The 21047-nt window shown below is 43.3% G+C and overlaps 1 protein-coding gene across 1 annotated transcript; it reads left to right on the forward strand.

The window, feature by feature from the left end:
- Positions 1-10451: 10451 nt before the first annotated feature.
- Positions 10452-18871, forward strand: nceh1a (neutral cholesterol ester hydrolase 1a). The gene is made up of 5 exons (XM_084044305.1): positions 10452-10679; positions 14331-14595; positions 14936-15005; positions 15136-15307; positions 16085-18871. Exons 1-5 carry the CDS (start codon positions 10539-10541, stop codon positions 16700-16702), a joined length of 1266 nt encoding a protein of 421 aa, XP_083900431.1. The 5' UTR covers positions 10452-10538; the 3' UTR covers positions 16703-18871.
- Positions 18872-21047: the final 2176 nt, after the last annotated feature.

Here is a 21047-nt window from a genome sequence, read left to right on the forward strand (position 1 = left end):
GAGGCATGTGGCCCTCCAACTTATGTCCCTATCTGACTTTTGACACTTGATATCTTCTGTCAGGCTGGTTGCCAGGCCGTTTGCTCGTTCTAACTGTGATTTTATACTTAACATTCCAGGCAGTCAGCTGACCTAGAGGGACCTACAATGAGTGAGGGGTTCTGTGTGTCTGTGTCTCAAGGACACTATGACAAAGTATGTGGCTGTTGCTGGAGTCAAACCTGTGACATTTTGGCTATGGGCCAGTCTGGTCTCTCTCATTGTAAGGGCACCCTGCTGCATTTTCTTAACGAGGTGACTGATGTATTCTGCTGTTTGTAGGGAGTATTATGTTGAAGTGGGCTGTAGTGTATGGACCATAACATCCATCTTCCAACTCCCTTGAGCCCACATGGAAAATTTTACCTCAACAGTAACTGGACTCAGATTGCCTGAGGTGGTGGAGTACAAGTAATGGGGGTGAAATGAAGGAATGGTGCACTGGAGCAAGGATTCCCGAGCAAATATAAGGGGATTACACAATAGAAAAAAGGGGGGGGAAGACATGAGTTGGTGACATACACTATTGAAACACGCTTACCTGTTTTGAAGCACCTCTCAATGACAATGTATCAATATGCTCAGAATAGGTCTGTTTGGGTTGTAGAGTAACTGATCATATTCACTGTTTTCCACTTTGTGGCTTTCCTGGGCGGGTTTAATCGATGAGATTCAAAGAAATCTCTCGCAGACAGTAATGTTAGCTGTGTGAGCATCGTGACTCAACTCTGGGCTTGGCAGCACAGGATTGCCTTGCAATAGAACCCTCTAAATGGCTTCATAAGATCCCTCCAGCATGTTACACTAGTCCTCAAATTACCCAGAACGAAAGCAAATACATTATTTGTGAGTGTTCTGATTTCTGAGTACAATGTATCTGATTCATTAACCACTTAAGCCCTGTTTTATACTTTGGCTATTGTAAAATAGATCTACAAGCTCACAACACATTTCATTGGATGTGTTGTGAACTTCCAGACCAGCTACAAAAAACTGTGAAAGAAATTGTGAAAATGTGCACAGATTTTACATCTATGTTATATCTTATTTTGTCAATAAAATCAGTCAATCAGTCAATGAATTAATACAGTGTGCTACTACTTGGTAGTAGCCTAAATATGAACAAAAGAAGCACATGGACATGATACCTCATTTTCACCACCCATTCTTCTCGTTCATCATCTGTTAATAGTTAGTTGCTTCATTGACTACGGGTCCAAGCCTGATGCTATTTTTTCGCACATGAACTTCATTGGTAAGATGTTAAACATTTAATCCCTATACTTCAATGTACGATGAATAGTGAAAATAGCTGATCTACAAGCTTGCGACGCATTGTGAGCTGGTAGATGAGCTATTTTTGCTATTTCTGAAGATGTTTTGAGAATCATTTTATTTTGGGGGCATTTTTCGCATGATATTAATGATATGCCCAAAATAGGGACGCCAGGTGGAAAGTGATTAAAGCTCAGACACATTAGCGTGAAATTTCAATTGACATTTGACAAATGGTTATAATATACGATTACACTGGAATGATCTTTATTTCAGTTCCAACCTTTTTGTGTCTTTACTTGTTTCATGCAACTATGGACATAGAACTGCACTGCACAAGCATGCAACACACCTACATGCTACATACATACAGTAGGGAGAACATTCCTAATTTCACATGCATATAGATCAAAATCAGATAGGCCTCTGCCAGAGCTACAGTACAGTCACTCTGAGCTGGTTTAACAATGTTATGGCATGATGCTAAACAATCATCAGAAAACTGTGAGGGTGCTCATGGCTAATGTGATAGTTCAAGAGTTCTCAGAAGTTCTGGGAATTCTCTCTCTCTCTCGTAGCAGGCAACTTATTTTTCATAATATACAATGTGATTCTTTAAATGTCTTATCTTGCTAAATGCATCACAAACGATCTATTCTGCTACATCTTTACTATGCTGAGTGTTTGCTGCTAACTTCTGGGAATTATTGACAACTTCATGATCTGCAATTACTGTAAAAAAAAAAAAAAAAAAAATCAAAAAAAATCCATTGAAGTGAATGGAGATGACACAACTCTCTCTTAATATGGCTCTGGCCTTAACTAATGGCTACATTTTCTACCTGACCTGGTCCCATGCAGAAGGCCCTATGTACCCTTTTCGCAGTGGCCATTATGACAGGTAAACACAGCTGAAGGTAATAACATTAATTGTGGGAATGTTTCATTTAGGTGTTACTTTGTACCAACATGGACAGCTTCTGTACAGTAAACGTCATGCTGAAACACCTAAAAGAAACACATCCACCACAATTGCATTATGACACTTGGCTGTGCTCACCTGTCAAAAGGGCCGCTGCGAAGAGACCACAGCATGCATGAGCCGAATAAAGGGTCTATTTTGTGAAGACTGGAGAGCCATAACAAACTGCTGTCATTTAAGAAAAATTGACACAAGTGTGTGACTGTGACTAGTTGAAGCATGCCAAACTGCCCTGGGTCTCTCTCTACATCACACTACTGACCGCCTGGTGTGACAGAATGTGTGGGCTAACTCCATAGTTTCCATTCCCACAGCCCACCTCATCCCAGTGATGTGTTGAGCATTCCTGCATGGGACAGTTTGTTATTTTGCATGCATGTTGTCAGGGCTTTTTTTAGTAGTGAGGAGCACCGCACTTGTTTTGCTGTATGAGCATGTGTCCACCCGTGTGTGTGTGTGTGTGTGTGTGTGTGTGTGTGTGTGTGTGTGTGTGTGTGTGTGTGCGTGTGCGTGTGCGTGTGCGTGTGCGCGTGCGCGTGCGTGTGTGTGCGTGTGTGTGCGAGTAGGCAGGTGCCCAAAGGGCATCGGTCTAGTAGTAATAGTATATATAACATATAATAATAATACACTATATAATGCTGTATTAATAATATGTATTGTAATTGTAAATACATAGTGGTGCAAACAAAATTTGAAAGACAGATCAAGCAACTTAATGCTTAAGTTATTGAGGACACACACACACACACACACACACACACACACACACACACACACACACACACACACACACACACACACACACACACTGAATGACAGGTGATACCATGCTGACAAGTTTTGAGCGTGGGAAGAGTTTATCTTGTTAATTTCCCTAGCTAGTGTGGTCCATGGTGTCCTCTTGATTGATGGGGCCATGGTTTTTAAGACTAAAATAAAATTGAGTCTGACACAATGTATGCAAGACTATTATTATGCCAGTCTTTTTGGTACTGTGGAGGTGGGTACCAAAAAATAACTGATGTCTACTAATAACTACTACCACTACTACACTACATACGTCCAATAGTGAAAATACGCCCTCCCCTTCTTTCCAGCCAGTGTGTATATAAATGGTTCTCCCCAGTCTAACTGGGCCGCCTCCCCTCCATCATGGCTCTATCCCAGCTCCCACGTCACTGATCTCCCCAGACACAGCTGTGGTTTTTGGGGGGTTTCTCCTCTCTTTGCTCAGAGGCCCAGGGTGTGGTGCTAGCATAAAACTTGGCAACATTGAAATGGTTATCACTTGATCTCACACAAAATTATTTCATAGACAGCTGTTCTCCTTGGAAAATGGAAAAGAAAGAATACTGTGTTTCCAGCGGAGGAACCAAAAACTAATTCTACGTGCGTTTGACAGCCGCAATTGGCAGAAAATTGTTTGTGACTTTCCGCTTCATCTCTTCCACTCATCTCGTAATCCCTCATTTATTTATAAGCGTGCATCATGGATTGTAAAATGACCTAAAACTGTCATAATCTTTTCAGCCAGGCAGTAAGTATTACTGACTTTGTGGTACAGAACATGAATATCAGAGTTCACCACCATTATAATGAACTCCAATCTGTCTGCATAAACTCTAGGTCAACTTATACATAAACCCTACAGTCTCATACCACTAACACAACTTATACATAAACCCTACAGTCTCATACCACTAACACAATTTATACATAAACCCTACAGTCTCATACCACTAACGCAACTTATACATAAACCCTACAGTCTCATACCACTAACACAACTTATACATAAACCCTACAGTCTCATACCACTAACACAACTTATACATAAGCCCTACAGTCTCATACCACTAACACAACTTATACATAAACCCTACAGTCTCATACCACTAACACAACTTATACATAAACCCTACAGTCTCATACCACTAACACAACTTGGAACACATGTCAAGACAAGACAAGAGTTTACACCACAGATTGTCTTTACAGGCAGGCAGGCAGGCAGGCAGGCAGACAGACAGACAGACAGACAGACAGGCAGGCAGACAGACAGGGAGACAGGCAGGGAGACAGAGAGAAAGGGAGAAAGGGAGAAAGGGAGACGGGAGACAGGGAGAAAGGGAGAAAGCAGAGTATTAATTTTTCCAAGCAAATGTGGAAATACAGAAAGAAGGAACCTGAATGGGTGAAGATAATGAATACATTTAAGTTCATTTAAGTTAATGCAGAAGAATTAAAGATGGCGGTTACACAACTTAATACAACTGTATTCACGCCGCACACGCACACACATGGAGAGACAGGGTTGCCAGTAATGGAAAAGCTCAATTTCTGCCTCATACATTTAGTCATGTTAAATGGCCATAAGTGTAATTCCAGTCAGCGAGACTGGAGAGGCCCTCTCTCTAGCCTCCATACCACAGACAGTGAGGAGACGCCAGGCCAACACACACACACACACACACACACACACACACACACACACACACACACACACACACACACACACCTTTCACATGGTAGGGGTTTAGATGACACTCTTGTCCCAAACAGCATACAATTAATGAACAGGGTCAGTGCCTTGCTTAAGGGCACACATGGCTGCCATATGAGGATTGAACATGTGACCTTCCAGTTACAGGATTTTCACTATAGGGCTCACAGGACATTCCCTCATACAAATGTAAAACAGCTCTAATGCCAACAACTACCTGAACTTCACATCAATTGTTTTTGTTGATCCTTTACCTGTGTGGTATAGTATTCTAATGTGGTCGACTCATGCACTCAGCAGTACATTGACAATGATTTCACCACCCTATTCGTTATTGACGGGGGTTCCCCAGTGCCGGTCTGTAGTTGGCCCTCCTCCTTCCCCCTACACAAAATATCTTTGCTGAAAATAGCAAAGACACACGCACGCACGCACACGCACACACACACACACACACACACACACACACACACTCTACAACCCGGGTGGTAAAGAGTCACAAAAGTGATCGCTGTCCTGTTTCCATGGAGTTCCATTCCAGTCCATATTATTATTATGGGCTGCAGCCTGCAGCAGCAATGGGCCTACAGTTTAGCAAGTGACATGGTCTGCTGGCCTGTATGTTGTGTTATGGAAAACCAGTCCAGTGGAAGGGGTCAGGTCCTCATCAGCTCTGATGTGTGTTTACTTTCTCACAGGGAGCCACTAGGGACAGACAGGCCAGTCTGGGATCCCAGAAGATAAAGTGTGGGGGAAAAAAGACTTACAGACAGGAATAGTGAAAGTGAGTGAGGCGCAGATTGCTTACACACTGCACTGTTTATCAATGTTGGTGATTTTTTCTGTATGCCCTGAAATGCAAGGGTTCAGCTGTGGATCGTCTAAGATTCATTGAGAGCCAATAAGCACTGTTGATTGCCCACTAGAGACAATATCCCCCCAAAAAAAAACTATGGAATGACAACATGCAGCTTATCTTGTAAACTAAGGGACCAGGCAATATGCAAACAGGTGGCAACACTCAGAAGAGTAACAGGGCAGAGAGATAGCAACAGCATAGCAAACACACAAAAAGAAAAAGAAAGTAACACTGACACAACAAAGGCACACGTTAAGTGAACTACCCATATACATTGTATGTATGTACAGTAAGAGTAAGTGACATGCGTTCAAGGTTGGACAGACAGTAAAGCAGTGAACAAGAGAGGAATCATTGGCAGGTGCATTACAGTGACTCACCCTTCACCAGCAGTGGTCTCCACTAATGGGTTCCTGCAAGAGGCACTATTGATGACTAACACAGGCCAAGACATCAATAGCCCTTGAGTCAGTGGCAGCTAATAGGCCTTAGCACCATGTGGTTCTCTAAATTAGACCTCACGTAGACCTTGTCCTCCTGCTCAAAGTACTCTCACATTAGCCTTGATATACTGTAGGCTATAAGGGATGGTGTTTGATGAACATGCACCCTCTTTTCTCATACAGCTAACAGTGAGGTCCTTGGGGAGTATTTTAGGAGGAATGGTTACACATTTGTGTGTGTGTGTGTGTGTGTGTGTGTGTGTGTGTGTGTGTGTGTGTGTGTGTGTGTGTGTGTGTGTGTGTGTGTGTGTGTGTGTGTGTGTGTGTGTGTGTGTGTGTGTGTTAATGGTTGAGTCTAAGGCAGACTGTAAAGCGCTTTGGATAAAAGGCGCTATAAAGACAAACCTTCTTTTCTTTATCTTCTCTCCAGTCTATGAGAGTCTTTATAAATTATAAAGGCATAATGTCTTTGTGTTCTAGCCAATATGAAAGCCTCAGTGGGTGTTCAATTGTTAAATGAATGGTTTGAGGACTGTGTTGGGGAGGGGCAGTTTTCTTGTTGTCCACAGGAGGGTGCTGTTACCTGTTGATGACCTGACAACAACAGCAGCATCAGCATCCCATGGAAGAGAGAACGCTCCCCTCTCGCTGCCCTTGGTTTGCGTGTCAAGCATCCAGCCTCAGTTGTCTTTTCTCATTAAGTTAACTGTTTGGGCTATTTGGCGAGTTCTGGAGCGTTCCCGGGACGCTTTTAGTGTGACCCGTCCAAAGTGCTTAATTAGAGGTGTTGGGAAAAGCCTGGTGTTTCTTTACTCTAATGCAGGGGTCTTAACGTTCCCAGCCAAGGACCCCCTAGCTGAGAGAGAGACAAAGTAGGGACCCCCTACTCTATATTGTATAAAGTTGTGTTTCAGATTTTCTTTATTTCTTTTTACTTAGCCAAAAATAGCAGATCTACAAGCTCTCAACGCCTCGCGCTGGCATTGAGAGCTTGTAGATCTGCTATTTTTGGCTAAAGTTATCCTCAGAATAGGGATGCTAGGGTTTAAGTGGTTCATGTAAAAAACGAAAAAATCATATCACACCAAGATTTGGTGCCCCCCCCCCCCCGGTAGTAACTCTGAGGACCCCCTAGGGGTCACGGACCCCCTGTTGAAGACCCCTGCTCTAATGTAATGTCGGGGTCAGGAGATTGACTTGCAGCTTCCTCCAGGGTAGCCTTAATCTCTAGGCTTTTATTTACCTCCTGGGTATCTTCATTTGACACTCTTCTTTAGCACTATATGGCTTCACATACCCCTCCAAAAAAAGAACTAGGAAGGAAGCGCTTATTTAGACTTCTGTTTCCTTACAGTCGGACACTTCGTCCTTGTCTACCCGGGTGCTTTGCTGCGACTTGAAATAGCCTTCATTGGTCAGATAAAGGTAACAGACACACCCAAATCTATGCTCTAAAGATAAACTTTGGGGGTCTTTCTTGATAGGAGTAACACGCACTCACTCGCGCAGACAGACCGTCAGTCACAGTCTATGGTCACAACAGCAGCCAGTGTTGCCAGATTTTGAGAGAGAAATAAGTAACCAGGCCTATGGAAAAAAAGGTGCTCCTCGGACACAGGTCTCAGACTCACTCGGGTTATTATGGGCTAGCAATGTTCGGAGTTCGCCAATCAGGATGGAATATGAACAATTTCACTGATCCGTCTTGATCAATTGACTATAGAAATAATGTGAACCGATTTGCGTGATGTTTGGACAAAATTTGTAAGACTCCGGGATTCAGGAAGGAGTAATATTTTTTTTTTAAATGTTTTGCAAAAATCGGTCTCCTGGTGGCACTATAATAAGCAATGTTAAAAGTTTGGCATTAAGTTCCTCCGCGTGGGGCAAATCTGCGTGAAACGTTTTGTTTTTGCAACAAAAAAGTGGAATATTTGGAAGACAAATCTGGTATGGGGCTCCCTGGCGCAGAACATTTTCAGATGGTGGTTACTAATCCATATTAATGTGGGGGTCCATGACGGTTGCCTGCGCGTGCTCCTGGTCAAATAGGTTCCTGCAAGGCGTGCAAAGCTGTCCCATGAGCAATGCAACCCTGCATGACATGAACATATTTGAGAACCACTGGTTTAAATAATGTCAAAATTGTTTAGCAAGCCCAAATAAGCAACTACGCTAAACAATTAAGCTAAAAGAAAATGCAACCTGCAACTACCAATATTTACAAGCAACTTCACAGAAAAATAATCCCAAAGTCGCTTATAATAAGCGGACATGGCAACGCTGCATGGCAGTCGCACGTCGTCGTCGCAGCAGGCGAAACGTCATCGCGCTGACTTCCAACCTATTCCGACACACGCCTCAAGAGGGCAGTAATGTGCACCTAGAAAAGGCAGTTCCTTGATTGAGTGATTTGATTGAATACTTTAACATTTTGCAAAAAGTACAGTGGTACGATTACAATGGTGCTAAAAGGATTACACAAAAAGCCCTGAGGCCTTGTTTCCATTTTGGTCCTAACTCCTAATATCTCCCAGATCAAACAACAAACACATCAGTGAACTCCACTGAAACACACATAGACATTTAGTTCAAAAACGTCTTTTATTGAATTTGTCACTTAAGGAAAACCAACAAGCAAATTGTTGGGAAGAAGAAGAAAACAATCTTCGGGCCCTCATTTGAAAAGGTTTAGTGCCAGGGATGGACGGCCACAAGAGAAGATGTGTCAACATCTGTCAATAATTGTCAAGAATAATAATTCAACAGCCGAAAAATAAAATAGGGCTTAGGTGATTTTCCTGGCTAGCCTACAGAGCCCACAAAACAGCAGAAAGACAAGCAGCGGAGAGGGGAATCACTGTAGTGATATAACAGTAATAATAATAGTCAAATTAAATTGTATTAAAGTGCCAAATCACAACAAGTTCAAATTTCAGATTCAGTCACTATAAGTTAATCAGCAAAACCGGGGGTCATTTTGATTTTGTCAGTTCAGTACTTTATTTTTTAGCAAAACTAAACAATAAAAGCCTGAAGGTCGAGGCTAGTTCAGTACAGATTCAATTTGTAGGATGAAACGAGTCATTATATAATCAGACAGATCGACAGGGAGAGATACCTCGCGATCTATAGACTTATAGTTCCTCTCGGTGGTCACGCCTGAGCATTACACCCATTGACTGACTACGGCTGTCACAAACTCAGTGGTGGAAAGTAACTAAGTACAGTTTTGAGGTATTTGTAGCCTACTTTACTTGAGTATTTCCAATTTCGAATACTTTTACTCCACTACATCTCAGAGGCAAATATTGTAGGCTACTTTTACGGTTTTACCCCCACTAAATTTATTTGAACACTTTAGTTACTTTGCCAGATATTGTCACTCCCTCCAGTAGTCATGAACGACACAGTGGTTCTGCATACTGATGGTTTATTAAAGCACTCTTGCGGCTCTAATAACACCAACGTCGAACTACATAAAACAAAGCATAAACAAACAAACACTTGCATTAACAACAGAAACATGACGTAAACATTGTACAAATAAACAAACACATAACAAACTACAGCAAATACAAACAAACACACCTTGCTGGCTGCATATAGACTTGTAAGAAGGGAATGAGTCCTTGTGCCCACGACAGACTCACGACAGCAACACAACTGCAATACAAATCATTTCATTAACGTTCAAACCCATATAATGTTCAACATGCGATTCTTCAGGCATTAAAGATCCAGGACAAACACATACCTGTCTCACACTCTCCCCCTGTCTCACCTCTAGGGAGGAAGTGCAACCACTAACGTTTCCGTGTCTCAGCCTCTATTATAAGGAGTTCCAGGCATTTAACTTACAGTTTCCGGTACAAAATACTACTTCAAATAAAGCGATTCAACAAAATGGGCATGGATAATGGGCATAAATAATTATATGAAATAAGAAAAAAAAAAAGAAATCAAATGATCACTCTGGTAGTTACAGATATAAATTATTATATTATAAAACATACATTAACCACTTTAGCCATATTTTATACCTAGGCTATTTTAAAATAGCCATCTACAAGCGCACAACGCGTCGACGCGTTGTGAGCTTGTAGATCTGCTATTTTCAAATATTTAGTGCTTTTAATTTTGGTACTTTAAGTACATTTTGATGCCAATACTTTTACTTGTAACAGAGTATTTCTATATTGCAGTATTGGTACTTTTACTTAAGTAAAGAATTCGAGTACTTTTTCCACCACTGCACAAACTACACTTCCCAAGATCCCCTGCGCTCCGCAGTTGTCCCCACTGCCTCCCCGCTCCATCTGACTGTCAACGGTGCATAACCAGCGCTGTCACTCTGCGATCATCATCCTCAGACAGTGCATCTGTGTGTGTCCATGACTCAGAGATATAGAGATCAATGCTGATGACTTTTAGAAGATGAAGTTGCAGTCAATCCTTGTCACACTGTTGTTGACAGTGGCTCTCGCCTATTACATTTACCGTCCGATACCTGATGCCATCCAGGAACCATGGAAGTTGATGCTGCTGGATGCCGGATTCCGCACATTTACGCACGCGGTAAGGCTTGAAGAATCTGTTGGCATTAAACGTATTAATTAGTGATTAGTGTGTGTGTGTGTGTGTGTGTGTGTGTGTGTGTGTGTGTGTGTGTGTGTGTGTGTGTGTGTGTGTGTGTGTGTGTGTGTGTGTGTGTGTGTGTGTGTGTGTGTGTGTGTGTGTGTGTGCGTGCGTGCGTGCGTGCGTGCGTGCGTGCGTGTGAACCAGATGTACGCAGCAGGTGAGCATTACTGCAGACGAGCTGTTAACTAACGTGTTATTATCACCCACTTGATACAACCGGCGGTCCTGCCCGACTCTTAAGATACATTTAAAGCAAATAATGACATGCTGTAATGAACTACTGCATAATTACATTGTTAAAGTGTGTGAGAAGCAACGTAAAGGTGGGCTACAACTCAAACATCCCAGTCATGGTTTAAGTTAAGTGCCATTGTTAGTGAAAGTGCAATCATAGAAATGAGGAAGAGGAAGAGGAAGACAACACAAGGCATAATATGCCAACTCTTGTCCAACACAGAATTGACAAGGCTGGAATTCATGTCATTTATTCCCTGATAAAATAAGAAATATATATTTGACTATGAATGAATATAAATACTATGAATTGAGTACAAAGGAAAGGACCCCAATTGAAACAAGCCATAGGCTTTTTTTTATTTTTTATTATTATTATCCTATTTAGTTGACCTTGTATTTGAACTGTACTTTCATGTTCTTTTTTCTGCAAACTTCTAAATAAAGTATTCAACCAATCAACCAATCAATCAATAGAAGATAGATACCAGACAACATCTGTAAAATAATAACAATAATATAGTCCACACTCCTTGGGGTGTTTTTGGTCACTGTATGTATATATGTTATGTATATATGCACACGTGAAATTCATCCTCTGCATTTTACCCATCCTATAATCACTATAGGAGCAGTGAGCAGCCAGTCTGGCTGCTTGGGGAGCAATTAGGGGTTAAGAGTCTTGCTGGTCTGTCCTGGAATCGAACCTGCGACAACTAGGGTCTCAGACGCTGGCTGACCAGGCGGGCTCGCTAACCACTCAGCTATGGCCGCCCCCATAATTAAGAGATCATGGCATAAAATACATACACGCTCTAGTATACACAGTTTCCCACCTTGCTATCAAAAACCTGAACCTTGACCTACCTACTGTAGCCTATGCCTAGGGAGATTGCATAGGAGGCTAACACCCTCTCTGTTAATGCTAACAGGGGATAGGGTCTGCTAACATTCTTTGTAATTGAACCACAGCGGCTAATGAATAATCTCAGTGGAGCACAATGGAGCTTTATTTGACCCAGTGTATTTTCCACAGTTTGCAAGCTGCATAACATGCGGAGCAGTGAAAATCACATCCGGACCACCAAGACTTGCTCAGTTAACTTTGTTATTGACATCTGCACTTGTAGCTTCAGGCAAAGCGCATTTAGTGCTGTTCTAGGGGGACCATATTCTTATCATGCCCATATCAGTTAAGGCACTTTAGCTATGGCCGGGTGAGCAGCAGTACACACTTAATGAACTCAATTCATTTAGCGGGTTGTCAACTTGTCATGGTGCTAATCTTGGCAGAGGCATCTTCTAGAGCAGACAGTACTTTTTTTTCTCTCTTGCTGTCTCTTTGTGTGCTTGTGTGTGCATTGCAGACACTGAACCTTGCACTCATTTGTCCATCTCCTGGCCTTCACCCTGGCTGTGCATGTTGCACATAGTTCTATGGGTGAAAGCCAACAACAGCAACAATCTGTTACCAAACCATAGTTCCCTCAACCAGTTGTACACTGTTGGCACATGGAAGCATCTTATGACAAAGTATACATCAGGCTTTACTGGATGACTACCAGGGTGAATGGCTCATTGACAGTGGCGAGTGGTTTTGGTTGGCTGGGCCGGGGGCTAAGCTTACTGAGCGGTTGTCTGGCTGGCGGTAAGGTGGTCTGTGGCCTCATTATGCCACAGACCACCTTACAGCTGTGTCCGCTAGTGGCCTGTGTTGACACTATAGCTGTGGGACAGCGAACTGACTGCTACAGAGTGAGACACTACGAAACACAGAAAGAAACACACTGATGCAACAGTAGTCCTGAAGGACGGAGGTTACTGGGCGAGACTGTTATTTTGTGTCTCCATCTGCAATTCTCAGCCAAGAAATCATAATGACCAAAAAGAAAAAAAGACATGAATATTGCAACTTTGCAAGTAATGGTGCCGAAATAATGTCTGGGGGGAATGCTGAAATAAAATGCTGAAATTGGTGGCGAAATGTGTCAGCAGCATCCGTCACCCCGCAGATGAAGCAAGATTTTAAGCAGCACCTCAGAAGGCCATAGCCACCGGGGCCACTCGTTTTGGCCCTGTGCCCTTTAATAAATGCTCTGAAGCCAAGGTGGCCTTGATGCACCACCCACACTGGCCCAGTGTCCCATTTCACTTTCACCTCTTTCCTGACAATATGCTTTTTAGACACCAGCGTCTTCTGTTGAGATTCTGAATTCTTAATTCCACCTTAAGGGCCGTTGACACCAAGCATAACTACTACAACTACAACTATAAAGACACAACAACTCAACTCAAGAGGACACCACAACGTTAAATCTCTGGCGTCTGTTGTTTTGTTTTCAAATGCAATTTTGAGTCAATGGTGGGATGGCCGACTTGGAAAGACAATGGTGAACGATATAGTTATAGTTATTGTTATCGTTATAGTCAGGGCTTGATTAATGCCGGAGCTGGCTGGAGCTCGGCTCCAGGACCTGCCTCCTGAGCTTTGTTACCTCTAGAAAAAGCTCTGTCACCTCAAATGTACATTCAATACCTATATGGGCTACATGGCTCGGGAACCAAGACTACTTACTTACTAACTGGCTGATCCACGCGGTACCCTAAGGCACAGTTGTATGTTGAACATATTTACATTTAAAAAAAGAACCTCTCCATTCTACCCCTTAAGACATTCTACAATATCTGCAAGAACTGCCAGTGTTTGACTGGGATTAACTCTGTGCATGTGTAACAGTGTTGAAACACTGAACATACTGAAATATGCACAAATGTGTTCTAGGCTGTCACATGGCCATTAGAATAAATACATACAGCCATCAAAGCTACACAAACATGACCCTCGCCAATGTAGGATGATGTACTAACATACTATGTTTTTTGTTTAAATGTCCACTTGTTCATCTCACCTTACCTCACCTGACCTTTAGTCAATTGCCCTTTTCACTCTTTCACCCCCCAAAAAAGTCTCAGAACTGGGTTTGTATTCATTTAATTGGCACTCCCAACTCACTCGCTACCAGCATAACTGCAATGTAAATAATTAACTAAACATTTGGAGTCATCCCACCCCTTGCTCCATTACTCCTTTTGCAGTCTTTCGTATATGAAGTTATCGTATTATGAACCCTGTCATTCTCCATTTTGAGAGTTAAATGTATAACGTCTTGACAACACATGACAACACAGAGTAGCTCACGCTTAGACATGGTACACATAAAGGACCTCACATAAAGCACAAATGGATGGCACAAGGCCTACAGTAGTATACAGTACTGTACATAATTACATGTCTTGCTGCACATTCAATATATACGGCATATATTGATTCTCTCTCTCTCTCTCCCTCGCTAGTCTCTTGTGTTACAGTGGCTGGGTTTTGGCCATCACATCCATCTGGTCAAAACTTCTTTAGAAGGCTTTGAGGGACTGGGAAATATGCTGGTGGGCCAGCAGATTCCCTCCGTATTTCCCAGTGTGGGGGCGGATGTGAGGGTCACCGACACTGCATTCGACAGCGTGCCGGTGCGCATTTACGAGCCCCCCCTGGGAGGTGAGGGCCAACTGAGGAGGGCAGTGCTGTTTCTCCATGGAGGAGGATGGGCCCTGGGCAGTGCTAGTGAGTATGAGAAATAGTGAGAATAGTCGATCTACAAGCTCACAATGCATCGCGATGCGACGCGTTGTGAGCTTGTAATTTACTATTTTTTAGAATTGTGCAATGTAACGTAACACAATACAACTTATTTTTATAACTCCCAATATCTCCCTTTCCATCCCTCCATTCAATTGCCCTCTCATTCCCTACTTTTTTAACAACTTTTCCCCTTTTCCCTCTCTCATTCCCTCTTTCTCTTTTTCCTTCCATTCTCTTTTATCCCTCTTTGTCTCCCTCTCTCGCTCTCGTTGACACTTCACCCTTCTTTCTCTCTCTCTCTCTCTCTCTTTGTCTGTCATAGAGAAGGGGGCGTATGACTCGATAACTCTGCTAATGTCAGATCAGCTAAATGCCGTGGTGGTCTCTGTTGAGTAAGTGTGTCATATACAACTCATCTGCTGTACAGCTTAATTTACAGACAGCGTAACTGGAAATAAGTTATTTTTTGCGCGCACAGTGCCTGTAATGTGCATTTTCGTATGTGCATCTGTGTGTGTTTAGGTATCGTCTGTATCCAGCGGTCCAGTTCCCCACACAGTACCTAGACTGCCTCTCTGCAGCCAAACACTTCCTGTCCCCGGAGATTTTGGCTCGTTACTCAGTGGACCCCCAGCGGGTGGCCGTGTCAGGGGACAGTGCCGGGGGGAACCTGGCTGCTGCCATTGCACAGGAGGTAGGCCTACATACTGTACAAGCGCACGCCCTGAAACTAGGGGGAACCAGATCCAACATTGAGGAACCGGAATCGGTTCCATCACATTTGGAACCGTTTCCGGAAACCGGTCGCACCGAGTGTACAAATGGAACGGGTCCATTTGGTTCCATTTGTGCACTCTCAGAGTTACAGACCTGTAAGGGTCCATTTGGAACCCCCTATAGGAAACGTTGAAGGGAACCGTTAAGGAATCGGACCTTTAAGAGGGAATCGTTAAGGAACCGGAATCGTTAAAATCCCAACTAAACATGTGTCCTTAAGCCTATCCTAGCGTTTCCTTTTGGCTAAGCAAGTTAGTTTGCTTACCATTTGTTATAGTGGGGTTCAATCTGGCTCTTGACCACCATAGCCCCCCCCTTCTACCCTGCCTTTCGTGTCACACTGTGACAGTGAGACAAAATGCCCTCAAGAATATCAACCGTATATAATAGTAATGATGGCAGTTGCAACAAGCACGTTGTTTTTGCCAAGAGCCTTGTGCAAAGTTTTACACATCATCTTGCTGTGTTTGTGTACAACACTAACACTAACACATTTATATCCACAGACACACGTACTGTACACACACACACACAGACACACACACACACAGACACACACACACACACACACACACACACACACACACACACACACACACACACACACACACACCATGCAAGTAGGCATAAATAGATGCACATGCACGTACACAAGCCGATGCACAGGCTAATCACCGATCCGACTCCTCCTCAGATCTCAACAGATGACAGTGTGAGTGTCAAGTTCAGCGTCCAGGCATTGATCTACCCCGTGCTGCAGGCTCTGGACTTCCACACTCCGTCCTACCAGCAGAACCATGCTGTGCCCATCCTTTTGCGGTCAACCATGGTCCAGTACTGGCTCCAGTACCTGGGCGCCGATCCTGCTCTGCATCCCGTCCTGATGGCCAACAACCACAGCTCCCTGCAGCAGTCCGCCATCACCCCTGAGATGCGTGCGTGGGTGGACTGGACCGTCCTCCTGCCTCCGAAACACAGGAAGAACTACAAGCCCGTCGTTGTGGAGATGGGGCATGCGGTCGTGAAGGAAGTACCGGGGCTGTTGGATGTGCGGGCGATGCCACTGCTGGCCAAGCCGGCGATTCTGGGAAAATGCCCGCGGGCGTACATTTTGACTTGCGAGTGTGATGTTTTGAGGGACGACGGTCTGATGTACGGCAGGCGTTTACAGGATGCCGGTGTCACAGTTACCATCGACCATTATGATGACGCGTTCCACGGATGCCTTAACTTCTCTTTCTGGCCGACGTACTTTGATGTGGGGAGGAGGGCACTTATGGGCTACATCAACTGGCTGCAGGATAACTTGTAGTGTGTGAGTGCTGATCACCTACTGTGCCGTTCAGTAGAAGTATGTCTGTTTGGATGTCTGTTTGGATGTATGCATGCATGTGTGTGTGTGTGTGTGTGTGTGTGTGTGTGTGTGTGTGTGTGTGTGTGTGTGTGTGTGTGTGTGTGTGTGTGTGTGTGTGTGTGTGTGTGTGTGGATGCATGGACCCATGTGTGTGTGCTTTAAATGTGTTTGTGTCCGTGTGTGCATGACTGTCTGTGTATAAAGTAATATCAAAGCCATTGCTGTGAGACTCAGACAATACTAGGCTTGTCTTGTTTTTGACCGCGATGGAGGCGCGCCGTCTCAAGTGAACTTGAGCCACGAGAGGCACCATCGAGTGAGCTAAAGCGAGCGAGTTGCCGTGCCGACCGTTGCGAAGTTCGCTTTAGCCGACTCAGCGCAGTTCGAGTTATGTACCGTTAGGCACAGAATCGTAAATCATGTTTTGGCGAGAGCGTTTGCCCCAACACAACTGGCTACTGGCCAATCACAGCGCGTCCTTGCACAAGCGTACTGGCCATTCACAGCGCGTCCTTGCACAAGCGTACTGGCCAATCACAGCGCGTCCTTGCACAAGTGGTAAGGTTTTGGGATCACGCGACTCGTCCAGCTGCTCCTTATTGTAGAATGTAAGATCAGGGTCTATTTGTAAGCATACATGCATACATATACTGTACTCATACATACTGTACACACACGCACACACATAACACACACACACACACACACGCATACATGCATACATACATACAGTCCAGGTTTTGGAGGACAACTAATTAATTAATCTTTATACCCATTTGCGCAATACAACATCAATCATTTTACAGCACGTTTCTGACCATGTGCAATACCCATGGCAAGTTGTCAGCATAGTGTAAGATTGGTTTACCTGATCCAAAAGTACATGGATGGATAGGAATGTACAGGTAGTTATCCCTTTGTGTGTGTGTGTGTGTGTGTGTGTGTGTGTGTGTGTGTGTGTGTGTGTGTGTGTGTGTGTGTGTGTGTGTGTGTGTGTGTGTGTGTGTGTGTGTGTGTGTGTGTGTGTGTGTGTGTTTGTGTGCTTATTTTGTTTCTGACGACACAATATCAGCCACAGATCAGTTTTATACAGCAGGTTTGACCTAAAAGTTGGCCTTAAATCTATCTACGGTTCTTTCTACTACTGGCCCAAGCTTTTGTATTCGCCTATACTTGACACATATGGGTCCTTTACAGACACTTTTACAATTGTCTGATCTCCTATTTTTGCACTGATGGACCGGTATTCCTGCTGCCATAGTTACTGTAATGTCCCACTGGTCTGAGCCACGTCATCTGCAGCGCTCATTCACATCCACAGCCCACACATCAGCGCCGCACGTCAGCGCTATTTTTAACCGTTATACGCTTGTGTTTAAGAGCGGAGTTATTACCGAATGGACCACCACAAATCAGTGCATGTCATCTGTGTTCTTTGCAGCTCTTTCTGTATGTCTTTTGATGAGGGGTACAGTACAGTACAGCCTACAAATTATAAATACTTGTCATCTGTGTTTTAAATGTTCTTTAGTCAGTTTTGTGTTTCTTTTACCGTGGCGCTCCCCACAAATCAGTAGTATGTCAGCAGTGTTTTCATGAATCTGTATTTATGTGTCATAGGAGAGAGATTATGCAATCAGTCAAGTCCATATATGCATCAGCAGTGTTGGCTGGAAGGGCGGTAATCTCTTGAAAGGAGCATTGTTCACCTCAGCACAAGGATAAATTGTATTTGCAATTATTTTCACGAGTTGTTTCAACCCTGCTTAACCATAAGAAAATACAATGAACATGAGAACACTAAGACAATCTCAGGAGTATTGCATTTTAAAGTACATTTAGTATACAACGTAGTATATTCTCCACAATATTGTTCCATCCTAAAATATTGCGCTTTTTTCCCCAGACATTTTCTGGATTGCAATGCTGTTACATGTAGTCAATTTGACTTCAGGATATGTTCTTAAGTTCAATTTTAGAGTCAAGTGAATTTTAAGTAAACTTTCCATTCCTGTTTTTTAAATGTGCTTCCAAGTTAGACAAAAATCTATCCTGCACTGTATGTCACTTCTTTTACTCCCTGTTATTCTGATGAAACAAAGGACATCAATAAAAAAAAAGACAATTCTAAAGCTCATTTAGGATGACTTGCACTTTCTTCAGCATGTTGGTTCATCTGGTCTCCCTCCCATTCTGGTCTAGGTCAGAGGGTATAGAGAAAGGCTGAATGGAGGAGAAGAAGGTAGACTACAGACATGCATGTGTGCACACAGTGCTGTGCAGGTCTCGCTCAGGCTCCCTGTAGAGCTCATAAATCACAGTGGCGAAATATGGAAAACTATGGTGATATCTCCTCCAGGGCTGAGTCTCTCTCTCTCTCTCTCTCTCTCTCTCTCTATGGTACAATAAATAGAAGTGCTACTCGCTCACATAGTGCACTCTCCTCCACACTATGATGAAATAGGTTCAGGAGGAGGTCAGGGCAGAACGTATAGGGATCTCAGTCACAACTGTGTACAATACCTTCACATCATTTTCATGACCAGACACTCATTCTTTTTTAACAGATGCCCATTCAATGGAAAATGTCTTGAGAGACTAGACTGCCAACATGTAATAGAATGAGACACCTCCCTCTAGTGGTCTGCTAAAGGCATGTTTGCTCTAAAACATGCATAATACCATACACATACACATACCTAACTACACATGCACGTGATTATATTTAATAATGCTAATGATTATATGATAATATACTATTTGGTGATTTTTATTTTGTATTAATAAATATAATAAAATATGGACTATGCAATTGCAAAACATTATGCTGAGGCAAATCATGGTTCACCCTCTTCATTAAAATTCTGTGGGATTGAGAAAATTGTGATGGCTATCAGAGGGAGTGATATTCTAAAGAAACTGGCCCAGAGAGAAATGCAGTGGATATACACACTCAACACTGGACTTAATGACGATTATAGCTTAAAATGCTTTTTGGGTTAAGACTATCTTTGATGCCCCTGCCCTGTTTATTGGATGGGTGTTACTTTGTTACTTTATGATATATGCTTCAAATGACCTGTAATTGCCTGTGTTCTTGCATACAAGTGATTGGACCTTGGTGATTGACTTGAGATTTCAGCTGTAGGTGAACTCTGACCTTTTTGTGGATGTGCTACCCTTTTGGGATTTTTTAAAATTCCTTCTTTTGATAATAAAATATGCTTATAAAAAAGAATTTTCCAAGATGCATGTATTCTCTGCTGCCCAACTGTACCCTCACTTAAAGAACTACAGGCCCACCCCTTAAATCTCAATCTAATACTGGCCTGAAGTTATAACACTATCATCAAAGTGAGGATAATAGCCAAAACGATCACCTTCCTCTCCAAAGTGTCTTGATGTAAAATTCACAGACATACACACACACACGCACGCACCAGCACACACACACACACACACACACACACACACACACGCTATCCTACGCAAAGTTCTGCTACCAGCTGAACAGACTGTGACAAACCTGTAGGAGTTGCTAGCGCAGCGACGGAGACAGCGCTCCCCACCCCGGCTTCCCACCACCGATCACAGCCATTTGTGTTCGTTGAAACAACCGGCCAGGCCGGAGGCACCGTGGAGGATTCAAATCTGAGTTTTCTCTGGCTGCTGGCAGAGATACAGATGTAACAGAATAAGGAATATGTGAGCTGTTCTGGGTGGCCTGAAGATCACAATGAACTGAACTTTGAGATGAAGCACAAAGGCTTATGTGAAAATCAGAAATCAATACCACAGGGAAATATGCATCCCTCCATCCAAGATCAAGGCATCGTTGCTTGGCCCCTACGCTTCTATGACGATTTACTGCAAGGAAACCAAACGTTCACACACACACACACACACACACACACACACACACACACACACACACACACACACACACACACACACACACACACACACACACACACACACACACACACACACACACACACACACTTGGATTAATCTCAAAGGCTCACATATGACACATAATCAATACTACATGAAAATATGCATCCTTCCATCCAAGATCAAGGCATCATTGCTAGGCTCCTACACTGCAATATAAACAATCTACTGCAAGGGAAATAAACGTTCAATGATATACTATTGCACACACACACACACACACACACACACACACACACACACACACACACACACACACACACACACACACACACACACACACACACACACACACACACACACACATTGTTCATTGTCGCCAGTGTTTAACAACTCTGAGTCAACTCTT

Source organism: Gymnoscopelus microlampas, assembly GCF_963454915.1.
Source record: "Gymnoscopelus microlampas genome assembly, chromosome: 20".
NCBI classification, from domain to species: Eukaryota; Metazoa; Chordata; class Actinopteri; order Myctophiformes; family Myctophidae; genus Gymnoscopelus; species Gymnoscopelus microlampas.

Bases quoted from the DNA above. Each gene is read 5' to 3' on its own strand.
- nceh1a (XM_084044305.1), top strand. From the start codon at position 10,539: ATGAAGTTGCAGTCAATCCTTGTCACACTGTTGTTGACAGTGGCTCTC. The intron at 10,680-14,330 runs GTAAGGCTTGAA...CTCCCTCGCTAG, and splicing joins TCCGCACATTTACGCACGCG to TCTCTTGTGTTACAGTGGCT. The intron at 15,006-15,135 runs GTAAGTGTGTCA...GTGTGTGTTTAG, and splicing joins GCCGTGGTGGTCTCTGTTGA to GTATCGTCTGTATCCAGCGG.